This window comes from Hemiscyllium ocellatum, assembly GCF_020745735.1.
Source record: "Hemiscyllium ocellatum isolate sHemOce1 chromosome 27 unlocalized genomic scaffold, sHemOce1.pat.X.cur. SUPER_27_unloc_26, whole genome shotgun sequence".
Taxonomy (NCBI): Eukaryota; Metazoa; Chordata; class Chondrichthyes; order Orectolobiformes; family Hemiscylliidae; genus Hemiscyllium; species Hemiscyllium ocellatum.
In genome coordinates, this window is record NW_026867494.1 from 114554 (window position 1) to 131679 (window position 17126).

At 45.3% G+C, this 17126-nt stretch overlaps 1 protein-coding gene across 1 annotated transcript; it reads left to right on the forward strand.

Annotated features, from left to right (window-relative positions):
- The first annotated feature begins 116 nt into the window (after positions 1–116).
- LOC132807880 (zinc finger protein 239-like) lies at positions 117–10840 on the forward strand. Its single transcript, XM_060821827.1, has 3 exons — positions 117–190; positions 3711–4047; positions 9513–10840. Exon 3 carries the CDS (start codon positions 9692–9694, stop codon positions 10379–10381), a length of 690 nt encoding a protein of 229 aa, XP_060677810.1. The 5' UTR covers positions 117–190; positions 3711–4047; positions 9513–9691; the 3' UTR covers positions 10382–10840.
- Positions 10841–17126: the final 6286 nt, after the last annotated feature.

The following is a 17126-nucleotide window of genomic DNA, read 5'->3' on the forward strand; positions in this document are numbered from 1 at the left end:
GTGAACCAATGGGACGCTCTGGAGGACCGGATGGGGACTGGTCCTCCTGCCAATCACAGAAAACCCATAGACTGGATGCGGAAGTTGGATCATGTGCTTCTGGGGTTGATGCTGCTTCTCTCTCTCTCTCTCTCTGAGTTAAGATTGAGCTTCAGCCCAGACTACAGCTTTCTTCCTCTGTCCAACATCTGTGAGTATTGTGCTCTCTTTTCTCACCCCATTTTCCATTCCGGGTTCAGCTGCTGACTTGCAGAAACTGAAGCGAAATGGAGTGAATCCAGGGAGGGGACAGGTTCTGGGAAAGTTAGTTCAGTTCTGTGTCTTAATTGAAAAACACAGGGCAAATGCAGGAACCTTTTATCAGAAATGATGTGTAGATGTACAGATCTAGATGTCATTCTGCACCAGTCACTGCCAGTTGTCAGACAGATGCAGCAAGCAATCAGCAAGGCAAGTGGTGGATGAGCAAGTGGAATTGAGCTGAGAGGTGGGGAAGCCTTCCTGCAGTTAGGGCGTCATTGAATACGTCCAAGGCTGAGTTCATCTGATTTTTGAACAACAACGAAGTGGATGGTTATGGGGAAAGGCAAAAAAAATGGTTTTAAGAGCAGTATAGTTTGGTTACAGAAACAGACTAGTCCATGCTGATCAATTATCCTAATCTAGTCCTATTTGGCAGCACTTGGTCCATATCCCTTTAAACCCTTCCTATTTATAGACCAATCCAGATGCCTTTTAAATGCTGTAATTATACCAGCCTCCACCACTTCCTCTGGCTGGTCATTCCATACACACACCACACTCTTGTGAAAAAGCCCCCCTTAGCTCCCTATTATATCTTTCCCCTCTCACCCTAAACTTTTAGTGAGAGGACTCCCCACCTCAGAGAAGACTTTGTCTATTTGCCCTATCCGTGCCCCTCTGTAAGGTCACCCCTCAGCCTCTGACACTCCAAGGAAAACAGCCCCAGCCTATTTAGCCTCACCCAAGAGCCCAAATCTTTCAAACCGGTAACATCCTGGTGAATCTTTTCTGAACCCTTTCAAGTTTCACAACATCCTTCTGATGGGAAGGAGGCCAGAGTTGCACGCAATATTTCAAATGTGGCCTCACCAATGTCCTGTACAGATGCAACATCACCTCCCAACACCTTTACTCAATGCTCTAACCAAGAAAGGACAGCATACCAAATACTGCCTTCACTATCCTATCTATGTGTGGCTTTACCTTTAAGGAACTATGAACTGCAGTCCAAGGTCTCTTTGTTCAGCAACACTCCCCAGGACCTTACCATAAAGTGTATAAGTCCTGCACTGATTTGTTTTTCCAAAATGCAGCACCTCGCATTTATCTGAATTCAGCTTCATTCATGTACTTATCCTAATGTCTTTTAAATGTTCTAACTGTACCTGCATCCACCCCTTCATCTGGACATGCATTTCACACACAAACCACTTTGTGTTTTAAAAAATAAAGTACCCATTATGCCTTTTTAAAATCTTTCTCCTCTCACTTTCAAATTTGCTGCCTAATCTTGAACCCCCACCAAGGGAAAAGATATCTGCCATTCACCTTATCTATACCCCTCATGATTTTATAATCCTCGATAAGGTCACCTCTCAACCTCCTCTGCTCCAGTGGAAATATTTCCAGCTTATCCACCTCGGTGTAGGTATCTTCATATCCACTTATGTTGGTGCAGGCTCAACAGACTAAACAGCCTGTTCCTGCTCCCAATTCTTTCTCTCTGTGTTCAGGAAAGCAAGAGACCATAAAACACAGGAGAGTAAATTAGATGTCTCGGCCCGTTGGGGCTGCTCTGCCATTAAATCATGGCTGGTAAGCTTCTCAATCCCATTCTCCCACTTTCTCCCCGTAACCCTCGATTTCCCCCCGATACTCAAGAACCTATCTACCTCCGTCTTAAATATACTCAGTGACTGGCGTCCACAGCCTTCTGTAGCAGTGACTTCCACATGTTCACCACTCTCTGGCTGAAACGATTTCTCTTTATCTTTGTTGTAAAAGGTCTTCCTTTTATTCTAATGCTGTGCCCTCAGGTGCTAGTCTTTCCTACCAATGGAAACATCTTCCCCATGTGCACTCTGTCCAGACCATTCAGTATTCTGTCTGTTTCAACTAGATTCCACCCACCCTCTCCTGAGTGAGGGCCTGTTGATCAGCATGAGCCAGACGCTTCAGGATGAGGTACAGCAAGGATTAGGTTCAGCAAAGTCAGAATGGAGGGAGTGTGTGTTGGATGGAGATTTTTCAGCTTTTTCGAGGGTGAGAGGAAAGAAAATTCAATATAAATTAGAATTGATAGGATGGGCAGATGGGCCAAGGAGTAGCAGAATGAGTTTAATTTAGATAAATGAGTTGTTGCATTTTGTAAGGCAAATCAGGGCATGACTGACACAGTTAATGGGGAGTGTTGCTGAACAAAGAGACCTTGCAGGTTCTAGTTCGTTGAAAGTGCAATTGCAGGGAGACAGGATGGTGAAGAAGGCATTTGGTACGTTTTCCTTTACTGGTCAGAGCACTGAGTACAGGAGGTGGGAGATCATTGTCATGGCCGCACAGGACACTGGTTAGGCCACTTTTGGAATAGTATGTGCAATTCTGGGCCCCCTCCTATGGAACAATGTTGTGAAACTAGAAAGAGTTCAGAAAAAATTTACAAGGATGTTGGCAGAGTTGGAGGGTTAGAGCTAAAGGGAGATGCTGAATAGGCCAGGGAGAATTTCCCTGCAGCATCAGAGGCTGAGGGGTGACCTTACAGAATTTTATAAGGGGTATGGATAGGGTGAATAGCCAAAATCTTTTCCCCATGGCAGGCGAATCCAAAACGGGAAGGCATAGCTTTCACGTGAGAGGGGAAAGATTTAAAACGGACCTGAGAGGCAACTTTTTCTCACAGGGTAGTGCATGTTTGGAATGAGCTGCCAGAGGAAGTGATGGAGGCTGCTACAATTACAACATTTAAAAGGCATCTGGATGGGTACGTGAATGAGAAGGCTTTAGAGGGATACAGGCCAAATGCTGGCAAATGGGATTAGATTAATTTAGGATATCTGGTCGGCATGGATGAGTTGGACCGAGGGCTCAGTTTCTGTGCTGTATGACTCTAATCATCTTCCATGAAAACAGAAGTGTGATTGTGAAGGCTGGAGTTTCAGAGCAGCTTTCAAAGATGTTTTGCCCTTAATGGGAGCAGAAGTTACAATGAAATCTTTCAATTGTGAGACAGCAACTGAGTGCGTCCAGGATTTTGGTGGAAAGTGGGAATTCATTGCACTGTGTGGATAAAGTTCTTTAAGGTTTACCAGCAGTAAGTAAAGTGTGCTGAGCGGGGAGCCTAGTGAAGGGTTAGGTGGATTTTTGAGTTAAACTGCTCATTTTATTCAGCCTTCAACATTGTATTTCCAATGCTGTGCATCAGAAGGAGTGGTGAATCAGTAACGGGTATCGTTAGAAGCCTTACGGGTTTCAGTACTGCAGGTATTGCATTGTTTCATCAGCATTGTATTGCTTTTTGAAGGGGTCGGTGTGAACTTGTTGGGCCGAAGGGCCTGTTTCCACATTGTTAGTAATGTAAGCTAATCATTACTGGCAGCAGTGAGGTGTGGGCTATATTCACTAGAAATGATAAAGCAGTTAGATAACACACATACGAGAGGGCAGAGTGGGACTTGTCTTTTAATTTGCAGAAGATGGGAGATTCTGGGAGCTGTGATCCAGGACAAAAATAAGTGCGGTTAATCATAGAAGTCCTACAGTGTGGAAGTAAACTGTTCAGCCCCTCAAGTCCACGTTGGCCCCTCTGAAAAGCCTCCCCCATTCCCCCCCCCACCACCACCACCACCACCCAATCCAGTAATTTGCTGGTGGGTGAGATTAGGACTAGAGGTCATGGCCTCGAGGTTAGAGGGAGTCGGTTTCAGACACATGAGGAGGAACTGCTTTTCCCGGAAAATAGTGACTCCATGAAATTCTCTGCCTATGGAACCGGGAGAGACAGCTTCACTAAGAATATTCAAGACACAGGTGAGTAGGTATTTGCATGGTGGGGATTTAAGGGTAGTTGGGATAATGCAGGTAGGAGGAGCTGAGACAATGGATCGATCAGCCATGATCTTAATGAATGACAGAGCAGGCTTGACAGGCCAAATGGCCTACTCCTGCTTCTATTACTATGAAACTATAACCCTGCATTTCCCATGGCTAACCCAGCCAACCTGCACATCCCTGGGCAATTTAGCATGGCCAGTGCAAATCAAGGCAGGTGAACAATGTTGTGATGTGAAAATGAACATCAGAGAACGGTAGAAAGGGACAAGGAGAGTAAATGTACCAGCAATCAAAGCTGGATTCTAAAGATCACAAAAATTGAAACTGAAGACTGTGTGTCTGAAGTTGTGCTGCATCATAACAAAAGTGAATGAATAGACTGCACACGTCGAACAGAATAATTAGATCTGAGACTCCTGACAGAGACATGGCTTCAGGGTGCCAAGGATTGGATCCTGAATATTGAAGGGATATGTGGCATTCTAGTCAAATGAGAAGCTAGGTAAAGGTAGAGGCACTGCCAATCAAAGCACTGATAACATGGTAGTCTGGTGTCAGCTCGGATTTCAGGTCCTGATTTATGTCATCTGTTGATCTCCCTGTTTCCACAGAGTAAAATGTCGGTCTGTTCTCAGCTCTGCAGGATTTCTGCTGAAACCTCTTACACCTTCCGGAACAATAAAACATTTAGTCAATCAAGGCCCAACCCACAATCTTCGAGTAAAAAGTGAGGTCTGCAGATGCTGGAGATCAGAGCTGAAAATGTGTTGCTGGTTAAAGCACAGCAGGTCAGGCAGCATCCAAGGTTCAGGAAATTCGACATTTCGGGCCAGATTCCCGATGAAGGGCTCTGGCCCGAAACGTCAAATTTCCTGTTCCTTGGATGCTGCCTGACCTGCTGTGCTTTATCCAGCAACACATTTTCAACCCACAATCTCCCAGCCTGTCAACCATCCAGACAGAGAGAATCATCGTAGCAGGGAATAAACAAGAAAAATGAAACAAAATTGAGTATAAATAGGTGCTTGTCCTAATGAACAAACATTAAGTACATAAACCAGAAATTGGTGACTCCCAGGGTTCTTATAGTGCCCTAATTGAGGAATTCTCGCTCCCTTACATATATGCCAGGTGCTGGATTGGACTGGATTGTGTTGGGATGTCTGGTCGGCATGTACTGTTTCCATGCTGTACATCTCTATGACTAAGTATTACCACCCAGGCATGATTGATAAAAATATTTGCATCAACAGAAATAAAGCACGTGTTATCAAATAGACATGGAAACATACAGCACGGAAATAGACTTTGTGATCCAACACATCCATGCTGACAAGATATCCTATGTAAATCTAGGTCCAGTTGCCAGCATTTGACCTTTATCCCTCCAAACTCTTCCTATTCACATACCCATCTAGATGCCTTTTAAATGTAATTGTACTGACCACTTCCTCTGGCAGCTCAGTGCATAAACGCACCACCCTCTGTGTGACAACATTTACCCTTGGGTCACTTTTAAATCTTTCCCCTCCCACCCTAAACCTATGCCCTCTGGTTTTGGAGACCCCCACCCTGGGGAAATGTGCTTCCCTATTTATTCCATTCATGCCCCACATGATTTTATAAACCTTGACAAGGTTATCCCTCTGCCTCTGATGCTCCAGGGAAACAGCCCCATATTATTCAGCTTCTCCTTTATACCACAAACCCTCCAACCTTGGCGACATCCTTATCAATCTGTCCTGCATTCTTTCAAGTTCCACAACATCCTTCCTACCCAATAACAGGGAGACCAGAATCTAATGCAATATTCCAAAAGTAGCCTAACCAATGTCCTGTACAGCTGCACCATGACCTCCATATTCCTATACCCAATGCATTCAATGGACTAAATAGCCTTTTTGTGCACTGTAGGGGTTTTATGATTTTGTTCTGTGACCCAGTCAATTTTAGTCATTATCTCTGGTGCATGGCGTGTCAGGGTGGGATCACTGGTAACAGAATTGCATGCAATCCTACAAAAGTGGCCTAACCAATGTCCTGTGAAGTGTACCAAACACCACCTTCACTGTCCTGTCTACCTGTGACTCCACTGTCAAGAACTAAAAGCCTGCCATAGTCATACAGCATGGAAACAGACCTTCAGTCCAACCAGTCCATGCCAACCATAATCCCACATTAAACCAGTCTCTCCTGCCTGCTCTTCGACTGTATCCCTTGAAACCTTTCTTATTCATGTACTGAAACAAATATCTTTTAATTCTACCGGCATCCACCACTGCCTCAGGAAGTTCATTCCACACATGAACCACCCTCTGTGTAAAATTAGTGTTTGAATAGCAAGGATGGAAAGGTTCAGAAAAGCTTTACAAGGATGTTTCCAGGGTTGGAGGGTTTGAGCCACAGGGAGAGGCTGCATAGATTGGACTGTTTTCCCTGGAGTGTTGGAGGCTGAGGGGTGATCTTCCTGTAAATTCATGAGGGGCATGGATAGGGTAAATAGACAAGGTCTCTTTCCTGGGGTCGGGGAGTCCAGAAGTAGAGGGCAGAGGTTGAGAATGAGAGGGGAATGATGTAAAGTTCCATGCAGAGGGTGGTGTGTGTACTGAATGAGCTGCCAGAGGAAGTCATGGAGGCTGGTACAATGATAACATTTACAATATCTCTGGCTGGGGGTTTGAATAGGAAAGGTCGAGAGAGAGAGAGGGGCTGGTAAATGCAGCTAGATTAATTCTGGATATCTGGTCAGCATGGGCAAGTTGGACCGAAGGGTCTGTTTCCAAGCTGTATATCTCCATGACATTGAGGTTGAATAAGTCCTGATCTGATTTGCAATTCCAAAATGCAGCACCTAGCATTTATCTGAATTAAACTCCATCTGCCACTCCTCAGCCCAAGATCCTATTTTAATCAGAGGCAACCTTCCTCGCTGTCCACTGAATCTCCAATTTTGGTGTCATCTGCAAACTTATTAACTATACCTACTATGTTCACATCCAAATCATTTTTATAAATGACAAAAAGTAGTGGATTCGGCACCGATCCTTGTGGCACACCACTGGTCACAGGCTCCAGTCTGAAAAGGAACTCTCCACCACCACCCTCTTTCTTTTACCTTCCAGCCAGTTCAGTATCCGGTTGACTAGTTCTCCCTGTATTTCATAAGATCTTACCTTGCTAACGAATCTTCCATGAGGAACTTTGTTTGATTGATTTGCTAAGCACAAAGCCATGCTGACTATCCCTAATTAGTCCTTGCCTTTCCAAATACATGCAAATCCTGTTTCTCAGCATTCCCTCCAACAACTTGCCTATCACTGATGTCAGCTCGCTGGTCTATAGTTCCCTGGCTTCTCCTTACCACCGTTCTTAAATAATGGCACCACGTTAGCCACTCTCCAGTCTTCCAACACCTCACCTGTGACTAAGGATGATACAAATGTCTCAGCAAGGGGCCCAAGAGTCACTTGCCTAGCTTCTGGGGATTTATCTACTTTTGTGTTTCAAGACATCCAGCTCTACCTCCTCTGTAATGTGGACATTTTTCAAGACGTCACCATCTATGTCCCCACATTCTATATCTTCCATGTCCTCCTTCACAGTAAACACTGATACTCATTTAGTATTTTGTGGGCGGCATGGTGGCACAGTGGTTAGCACTGCTGCCTCACAGCGCCTGTAGACCCGGGTTCAATTCCCGACTCAGGTGACTGACTGTGTAGAGTTTGCACGTTCTCCCTGTGTCTGCGTGGGTTTCCTCCGGGTGCTCCGGTTTCCTCCCACAGTCACAAAGATGTGTGGGTCAGGTGAATTGGCCAAGCTAAATTGCCCGTAGTGTTAGGTAAGGGGTAAAATGTAGGGGTATGGGTGGGTTGCGCTTCGGCGGGTCGGTGTGGACTTGTTGGGCCGAAGGGCGTGTTTCCACACTAAGTCTAATCTAATCTATTTTCCTCATCTACTCCGGCTCCACACACAGGCTGCCCTTGTTGATCTTTCAGGGGCTGTATTCTCTCCCAATTACCCTTTTGTCCTTAATTTATAAAAACCCTTCTAATTCTCCTTAACCCTATTTGCCAAAGCTATCTCTTGTCCCCTTTTTGCCCTCCTGATTTCCCTCTTAAGCATACCCCTACCGCCTTTATACTCTTCTAAGGATTCATTCAATTTGTCCTGTTCATGCTTGTCATATGCTTCCTTCTTGTTGTTAGCCAACTCCTCAATTTCTCTAGTCATCCAGCATTCCCTACACCTACCAGCCTTTTCTTTCACCCTAACAGGAACATACTGTCTCTGGACTCTTATTATCTCATATTTGAAGGCTTCCCATTTTCCAGCCTTCCCTTTACCTGTGAACATCTGCCTCCCAATCAACTTTTGAAAGTTTTTGCCCAATACCATCAAAATTAGCCTCCCTCCAATTTACTTTGAGATTCGGTCTGTCCTTTTCCCAAAGTGGTCCAGCACTGACACCTCAGTCACCTGCCCTGCCTTAGGTCAGGTTTTGCACCTTCTCTAGTAGGAACATCCACATACTGCCTCAGAAAATTGTCTTGTCCATGCTTAACAAATTCCTCTTGATCTAAACCCTGAACGCTGGCAGTCCTAGTCAATGTTTGGAAAGTTAAAATCCCCGACCATAACCATCCTATTATTCTTACAGATAACTGTTTCTCAATTTCCTGCTGATTATTAGAGGTTTATATTACAGTCCCATAAGGTGATCATCCCTTTCTTATTTCTCAGTTCCACCCAAATAACTCCCCTGGATGTATTCCCAGGAATATCCTCCCTCAATACTATCCCTTATCAAAACACCACTCCCCACCTCTCTTGCCACCCCCCCCCCCCCCCCACCCCCGTATCTTTCCTGTGGCATTTGTATCCTGGAACATTGAGCTGTCCATCCCTGAGCCACATTTCTGTAGTTGCTATGATGTCCCAGTCCCATGTTTCTGACCATAAACCCTGATTTCATCTGCCTTCCCTGTTAGGTCTCTTGCTTTGACGTAAATGCAGTATAACTTCAGTCCTACATTGTTCTCTGCATTATTCCTTCCTGCCCTGACTGTTTGATTCACTCCCTTTCCCAACTGTACGATTCTCGGGTTAGTCTCTTTCCTCACTGTTTCCCTGGGACCCATCCCCCACCTTACTCATTCAGCAACTTCACTGGCTTTCTTTCTGCAAGCAGTCTTGACATTTTATTTTCATATCTTGATCCAGCACCTTTGTCGGCAGCTTGTTCTAGGTCATTGTCCCCTGAATGAAGTTTTCCTCCATACACACTTAAGGCTATCTGGCTGCATGAGGGTTTTCAGGTTTCTGTGACCTGGATAATGTGTGATCAGCAGGCACCTGGAAATCTACAGGAATTGCCATCAATGTATCTTTATTTAACTGTACTGACCGTGATCACTTATTTTGTGAGTTTATTTTTGCAGGACACTAGTGTGGCAGGAAGAATACTAAGACACCCGAGCGAGGGTGACTGTGGAAAAAGTGCTTCAAACCATTTCCTCAGCTTGGGGGAATCAAAATCCCACCCCTCACGGTGGGGACAGACTGTGTACCCGTTCTGTTTGTAATTTCAAACCCAGGTGACACAAGGAATACTCTCCCCATGGGGAAACCGTGGAAATGTGGGGACTGTGGGAAAGGATTCCCTTCCCCCTCAGTGCTGGAAATTCACAGACGTGTTCACAGCGGGGAGAAGCCGTTCATCTGCTCAGTGTGTGGGAAGGGATTCACAAATTCTTCCAACCTGCGGGCGCACCAGTGGGTCCACACGGGAGAGAAGCCCTTCACCTGCTTGGTGTGCAGGAAGGGGTTCACGCATTCATCTGCACTGCTGACCCACCATCGGGTCCACACTGGGGAGAGGCCGTTCGGTTGCTCAGAGTGCGGGAAGGCTTTCCGTCGCGTGAGCAACTTGAGGAAGCACGAGCGGGTCCACACGGGGGAGAGGCCGTTCCCCTGCCCCGAGTGTGGGAAGGGATTCATTGATTCTTCCAGCTTGCTGAACCACCAGCAGATCCACACAGGGGAAAGGCCATTCACCTGCTCTGTGTGTGGGAAAGGATTCAATCATATGAGCAATTTGCGGCAGCATAAGCGGGTCCACACTGGGGAGAGGCCATTCACCTGCCCCGAGTGTGGGAAGGGATTTACCAACTCTTCCCACCTGCTGACCCACCAGCGGATCCACACTGGGGAGAGGCCATTCACCTGCTCCAAGTGCAGGAAGGGCTTCACCTGCTCCTCTGACCTCCAGAGACATCAACGAGTTCACGTGCCATCACAGGGAAATTGAAGGAGTGACAGATAAGTACCATTTTTGACTAGACTATCAACCCCGTTCTGGGGTCTCCCAGGTTTGAATCCCACCGTGGTAGATGGCGCAATTGAAATCTGGAGTTCAGAATCAAATGATGAAACCATTTTCAGGGGAAGAAAAACCCCACCTTATTCACTCATGTCCTTTTTTAGAGAATGAAGCTATCTTTGCAGGAAAGGAATCACTCAGTTATTCCAGCTGCATCCTTTACCTGGTCTGGCCTACCCCTGACTCCAGAGCCACAGCAGTGTGGTTGACTCTTGATTGCATCCCCCTCCTGTATATGAGCTGGAGAAACTAACTTGTATACAGGGTGTAGGCTGAAACTGCTGAGTGAGGCAATACTTCCTCCAGGTGAAGGCTGTACCAGGGATCCAGTTCCAAAGGGATAATTTGCTGCTGACCAATAGTAAAGAAAGTGGGGGATGGGGAGTGTGTGCACTTTGACCTTGAGCTTTTTATTTAAAAAAACGCTACTTTTTGTGCTTTTTTTTCTGGGAAAAATTGAAACTGTAATGAAGCAGGGTTGCAATAAACGTTACCGGAATTCACCGTCTGACTCAGACTCTCATTGAAAGCTGTGAGATTCAACACGTTTTTGCTTTAAAGCTGCTGATTTCTGTCACCCTCCAGCACGAAGTTTCCAATGTCCTGGATCAGAAGTGAATGAGTGGCAGAATTGTGAGAAATTGTAAATTTTTCAGGAGTGCGGATTCATTGTTTCACCAGCATTGTAAGGTTTACTGGCAGCAGTGGGAGGTGTGGGCTCGAAACAAAGATTAAAAGTCTCACAACACCAGGTTATAGTCCAACAGGTTTATTTGGAAGTATTAGCTTTTGGAGCACCGCTCCTTCATTGGGTAGCTGTGGAGCAGGATCATAAGACACAGAATTAAAATTAAAACTGTTAAGTTTTTCATCTCTGCAGGTACTGCATCATTTCATCAGCATTGTAAAGGTTACTGCCTGCAGGAGAACGTGTGGGCTGTGTTCATGAGAAACAAAGGCAAAAATCAGACAAAGGTATTGGAATATAACCTGATATTATTTGGAAGGACTAGCTTTCGGAGTGCTGTTCCTTCATCAGGTAGATGTGGAGCAGGATCACGACATAGAATTTGAACTAAAAAATTAGTGTCATACAACTGAATGGAACAAATCTAGATTGCAATCAAGTCTTTCATCTTTTAGAATGGGTTGCAGGTTTCAGTTCATTAATATGTAAATCCCAGAACGACTTATAAGGAACGTTCTCAATGTAATTTGAAAGTGACATTTCAGCTCAGAGAATGTATTAAAGGTGTGAGGTTAGAGCCTGCCTGTCTCCTAATGTTGAGTCAGACTGGTTCTACTTCCAAAGTTGGAATGTATAAAATATTAATGGATTGACTGCCTGCAGATTGTGTGCTTTGAGCAAAATTGAATGTGTCTGCTGTCTCACACCTCCCCACACACAACATGGGTGCTGGGGAAAAAATGAGCACTACCGCAGTAGCGTTAGTGAGGGGATTTTTAAAAAAGTTTAACCAAGAGATTTAGCCACCTCAGTTTTTAAAAAAAAAACCCAGGAGATTGGAATCTCCTCCATTGAGGACTGACTCTCAGCTGGCTGGCTACAGCCAGCGTACTGTGAGCAGGAGAAGAGGAGGAGAGGCATTCAAAGTTTGGGAGAAGATTTGTAGCTCGGGTGTTCGTTGTTGTGGTTCTGTTCGCCGAGCTGGGAATTTGTGTTGCAGATGTTTCATCCCCTGTCTAGGTGACATCCTCAGTGCTTGGGAGCCTCCTGTGAAGCACTTCTGTGATGTCTCCTCCGGCATTTAAAGGGATTTGTATCTGTCCACTGCAGCGGACAGCTGGAACTGACAACTGGAAGCGGCAGATACAAATCACTATAAATGCTGGAGGAAAGATCACAGATGCACTTCACAGGAGGCTCCCAAGCACTGAGGATGTCACCTAGACAGGGGACGAAACGTCTGCAACACAAATTCCCAGCTTGGCGAACAGAACCACAATGAGGGGAGGCATTTTAACCTCAGAATTATTTTTTTCAAAGTTCTAGCTCAAAGGTAGAAGACAGGGAATGGTGGTGGTGGAGGGGTGCTTTTCAGACAGGAGGCCTGTGACCAGTGTGTGCTACGAGGATTGGTGCTGGGTCCATGACTTTTCTTCTTTTATATCAGTGGTTTGGCTGTGAACATAGGTAGAGTAAGTTTGCAGAGGACACCAAAATTGGAGGTATAGTGGACAGTGAAGAAGTTTACTTTTGATTAAAACAGAATCTTGATCAGATGGGCCAATGGGCTGAGGAGTGGCAGATGGAGTTTAATTCAGATAAATGTGAGGTGCTGCCTTTTTGAAAAACCAATCAGAGCAGGACTTATTGGTAAGGTCCTAGGGAGTGTTGCTGAACAAAGAGACCTTGGAGTACGGATTCATAATTCCTTCAGAGTTGCAGTTAGATAGGATAGTGAAGATGTTTGGTATGATTTCCTTGATTCCTTTCCCAATGAATCAAGTGGCTCCATCAGAGGTTGATGTGATATTTGGTTTCAGATTTCTTTCCCCATGTCTTCCTGCAACAAAATTCACGAAATAAGTGATCACAGTCAGTACAGTCAAATAAATATAATGTGGGCAGCACAGTGGTTAGCACTGCTACCTCACAGCGCCAGAGACCCGGGTTCGATTCCCGCCTTAGGCAACTGTGCAAACTTCACACAGTCATTCTCCCCATGTCTGCATGGGCTTCCTCCAGGTGCTCCGGTTTCCTCCCACAGTCCAAAAATGTGCAGGTTAGGTGAATTGGCCATGCTAAATTGCTCGTAGTGTTGGGTGTAGGGGTAAATGTGGGAGAATAGGTCTGGGTGGGTTGCGCTTTGGTGGGTCGGTGTGAACTTGTTGGGCCGAAGGGCCTGTTTCCACACTGTAAATAATCTAAAAAAAAGATATGACAACTTCTGTAGATTGCCGGATGCCTGCTGATCACATATTATCCAGGACACATCAGGCAGCCAGAGAGCCTTAAGTGTGTATTGAGGAAAACTTCATTTGGTTACAATGACTTGGAAATGAAGCTGAATAATGATATGAAAATGAAACATCAGAGACATACAGATGTACAGCATGGAAACAGACCCTTCGGTCCAACCCGACTAGATATCCCAACCCAATCTAGTCCCACCTGCCAGCACCCGGCCCATATCCCTCCAAACCCTTCCTATTCATATACCCATCCAGATGCCTTTTAAATGTTGTAATTGTACCAGCCTCCACCACATCCTCTTGCAGATCATTCCATACACGAACCAGAGTGAAAAAGTTGCCTCTTAGGTTTCTTTTACATCTTTCCCCTCTCACCCTAAACCTTTGCCCTCTGGTTCTGGACTCCCCCACCCCAGGGAAAAGAATTTGTCTGTTCATCCTATCCATGCCGCTTATGATTTTATAAACCTCTATATGGTCACCCCTCAGCCTCCAACGTCCAGGGAAAACAGCCCAGCTTATTCAACCTCTTCCTATAGCTCAAATCCTCCAACCCTGGCAACATCCTTGTAAATCTTTTCTGAAGCCTTTCAAGTTTCATGACATCTTTCCGATAGGAAGGAGACCAGAACTCTTATTTCCTAAACGCTGAAAACTCCATCCCACACATTCTCCCTCCATTCTCACTTTGCTGAACCTAGTCCGTGCTGTATCCTGAAGGGTCTGGTTTATGCTGATTTACAGCCCACGCTTGGGGAATCTAATTGAAACATACAGAATACTGATTGGCCTGGACAGGGTGGATGTTGGGAAGATGTTTCCATTGGTAGGAGAGACTAGGCCCCAAGGGCACAGCCTTAGAGTAAAGGGAAGACCTTTTAGAACGCAGATAAAGAGGAAACCTTTGTAGCCAGAGAGTGTGAAACCTATGGAATTCATTGCCACAGAGGCTGTGTTGGGCAAGTCACTGAGTATATTCAAGACAGAGATAAATAGGTTCTTGTGTATCAAGGAGATTGAGGGTTGCAGGGAGAAAGCAAGAGAATGGGCTTGAGAAACTTGTCAGCCGTGATGGAATAGTGGAGCAGACCTGATTGGCTGAATGACCTAATTTCTTCTCCTCAGTCTTATGGTCTCTTGCTGTCCAGGACATAGCGAGAGAGAACTGGGAGCAGGAGTAGGCCATTTGGTCTTTCAAGCCTGCATCAACAGTGAACAGATCTGCACCAACATTGAACTGGATATGAATATACCTACACCTTGATGGATAGTGTGGGACCTTTTTCACTGGAGCATAGGAGGTTGAGAGGTGATCTTATCAGGCTTTATAAAATCATGAGGGGTATAGATGAGGTGAATGATGGGTGTCCTTTCCTTAGAGTGGGGATTTCAAGGTTAGGGAACAAATTTTGAAGGTGAGTGGAGAAAGATTTTAAAAAGACAGGAGGGACACCTTTGTTTTCCCATAGAGAATGGTTCGTATGTGGAATGAATGTCCAGAGAAAGTGGGGATGCAGGTACAGTTTAAAAGACATTTGGATAAGGACATGAATGGGAAAGGTTTCGACATGTTATGGACTAGGCCAGACCACTCAAAACATTCTTAAGCAGGCAGTACAGACGGTAACTTTGCTATTTGTTTCAGTAAGTGCACAGTGAAAATTACCCAAAGTTAGCTGGATTGACTACCAGGATTTAAAACAGATAAGTGTATTCACAAGAATACAGAATGAAACACAAAGAACAGAATACAGAATACCCACAGAACTCAGTCTGTCTAAACTAGACTTAATTATGCTGTTCCAAATGTACACAACAGTCCCAATAAACAAACCCCTTAAACATACAGTAAAACTGAAACAGAGGCTGACAGGTCGAAGTTAGAAGGACTGAAGGAGAGAGAGTTTAACAATTTTTCTCCACACAGTCCACTGCTGAACTCACTCAAACAAGGCCCTCAGCTTTCACGACAGATCACTCGTCTTTCATTATGCAGGTCACTTCGAAAACATAAACGCTTGGGCCTAAAGTCTCATCTGTTGACGTACAAACAAAAAAGCCAACCAATACCCTTTTCATTTCTGTACTGACCCATCCGTTTTGGAGCCCTGGCCCATTTTACTACCACTCTGAAAAAAACCAAGGACACAGCATCCTTGAGAAGAAGGACCAGCTTTTAGAAAAAGGACCAGCTTTGTGACAGAGGGATATGGGCCAAACACTGGCAGTTGGGATTAGTTTAGTATGCAAACATAGCATAGAGTAGTTGGACTGAAGGTCTATTTCTGTGCTATATGATTCTGTAATGGTCTCAAAACCATTTTCTTGCCTTCCCCTATAACCATCCACTTTTTTGTTGTTCAAAAGTCAGATGACCTCAGCCTTGAATATATTCAATGACACCCCCCCTCCGCCCCCTTCCACCCCCCCCCCCACCACAATTGCAGGAAGTCATCCCCATTTTTGAACTCAATCCCTCTTGCTAATATACCACTTGCCTTGCTGATTGTTTATTGCACCTGTCTGACAACTGGCAGTGACTGGTGCAGAAGGACGCTGAGACCCCTTTGTACGTCCACACATCATTCCTGATGAAGGGCTCGTGCCCGTAACGTTGACTCTCCTGCTCCTCGGATGCTGCCTGACCTGCTGTGTTTTCCAACCACACTTGACTCTGATCTCCAGTCCTCACTTTCTCCACATACCAAAATATTATCATTTAAACCATGCACCTGCTTTCTGCCTTTTTTTTTAAAGCAATAGGCTTTAACTTTACATTGTGGTACTGCATTTGCTGTGCGTTTGCCAACGGAGAGACAGACCTGGACCAACTTTTCCAGAGTCTGTCCCCTCCCTGGATTCACTCCCTTTCCCTTCAGTTCGTGCAAGTCAGCAACTGAATCGTAAAACGAAAGAGAAATGAAAAAGTGGGTGAAAAGAGAGTGCGGTACCCACAGATATTGGGCAGAGTTGCAGTCTGGGGTGAAGTTCATTCAAAGAGAGAGAGGAACAACAGCAACTTCCGAAACTCACAGCCCAACTTCCGCATTCAGACAAAGAGGCGGTTCTGATTGGCAGGAGGACCAGGCTCCTTCCGGTCCTCCGGCTCTCACCATTGGTCCTTCAGAAGAAAGTCAAGCGCCGTTTTCGCGGACAGCGACGAGCATGCTCAGTGCTTTTGCTGACACCGCAGCACATGCGCAGTGCTTTTGCTGACACTGCAGCACATGCGCAGTATGCTCTGTGGAGGTGCTGGCGTTACCGACTGATTTCAATCGGAGAAAAAAAGCTGCAGCCACAATTTTATTTTTCACTGCGGCTCGACAGTTTATTCCTTTTGAATTTCGTCCGGCTTTGTATGTCTTTTCCCCAGGGTAGAGGAAGTCCAAAACTAGACGGCATATGTTTAGGGTGAGAGGGGAAAGATTTAAAAGGGACCTCAGGGGTAACTTTCATGTAGAGTGCGGTGTGTGTATGGAATGAGCTGCCCAGAGGAAGTGGTGGAGGCTGGTACAATGACACCATTTGAAAGGCGTCAGGATGGGTATATGAATAGGAAGGTGTGAGAGAGATATGGGCGAAATGCTGTCAAATGGGTCACGAGATTAATTTAGGATATCTGGAGGGCATGGGCGAGTAGGACTAAAGGATCTGTTTCTGTGCTGTATGACTCTATGCGTCTATTTCAGTGCAAGTTTCAGAAACATGACTGCAGCTTTTAAAAAAAATTAATATA

Coding starts and splice junctions, on each gene's coding strand:
- LOC132807880 (XM_060821827.1), top strand. CDS start 9,692: ATGGGGAAACCGTGGAAATGTGGGGACTGTGGGAAAGGATTCCCTTCC.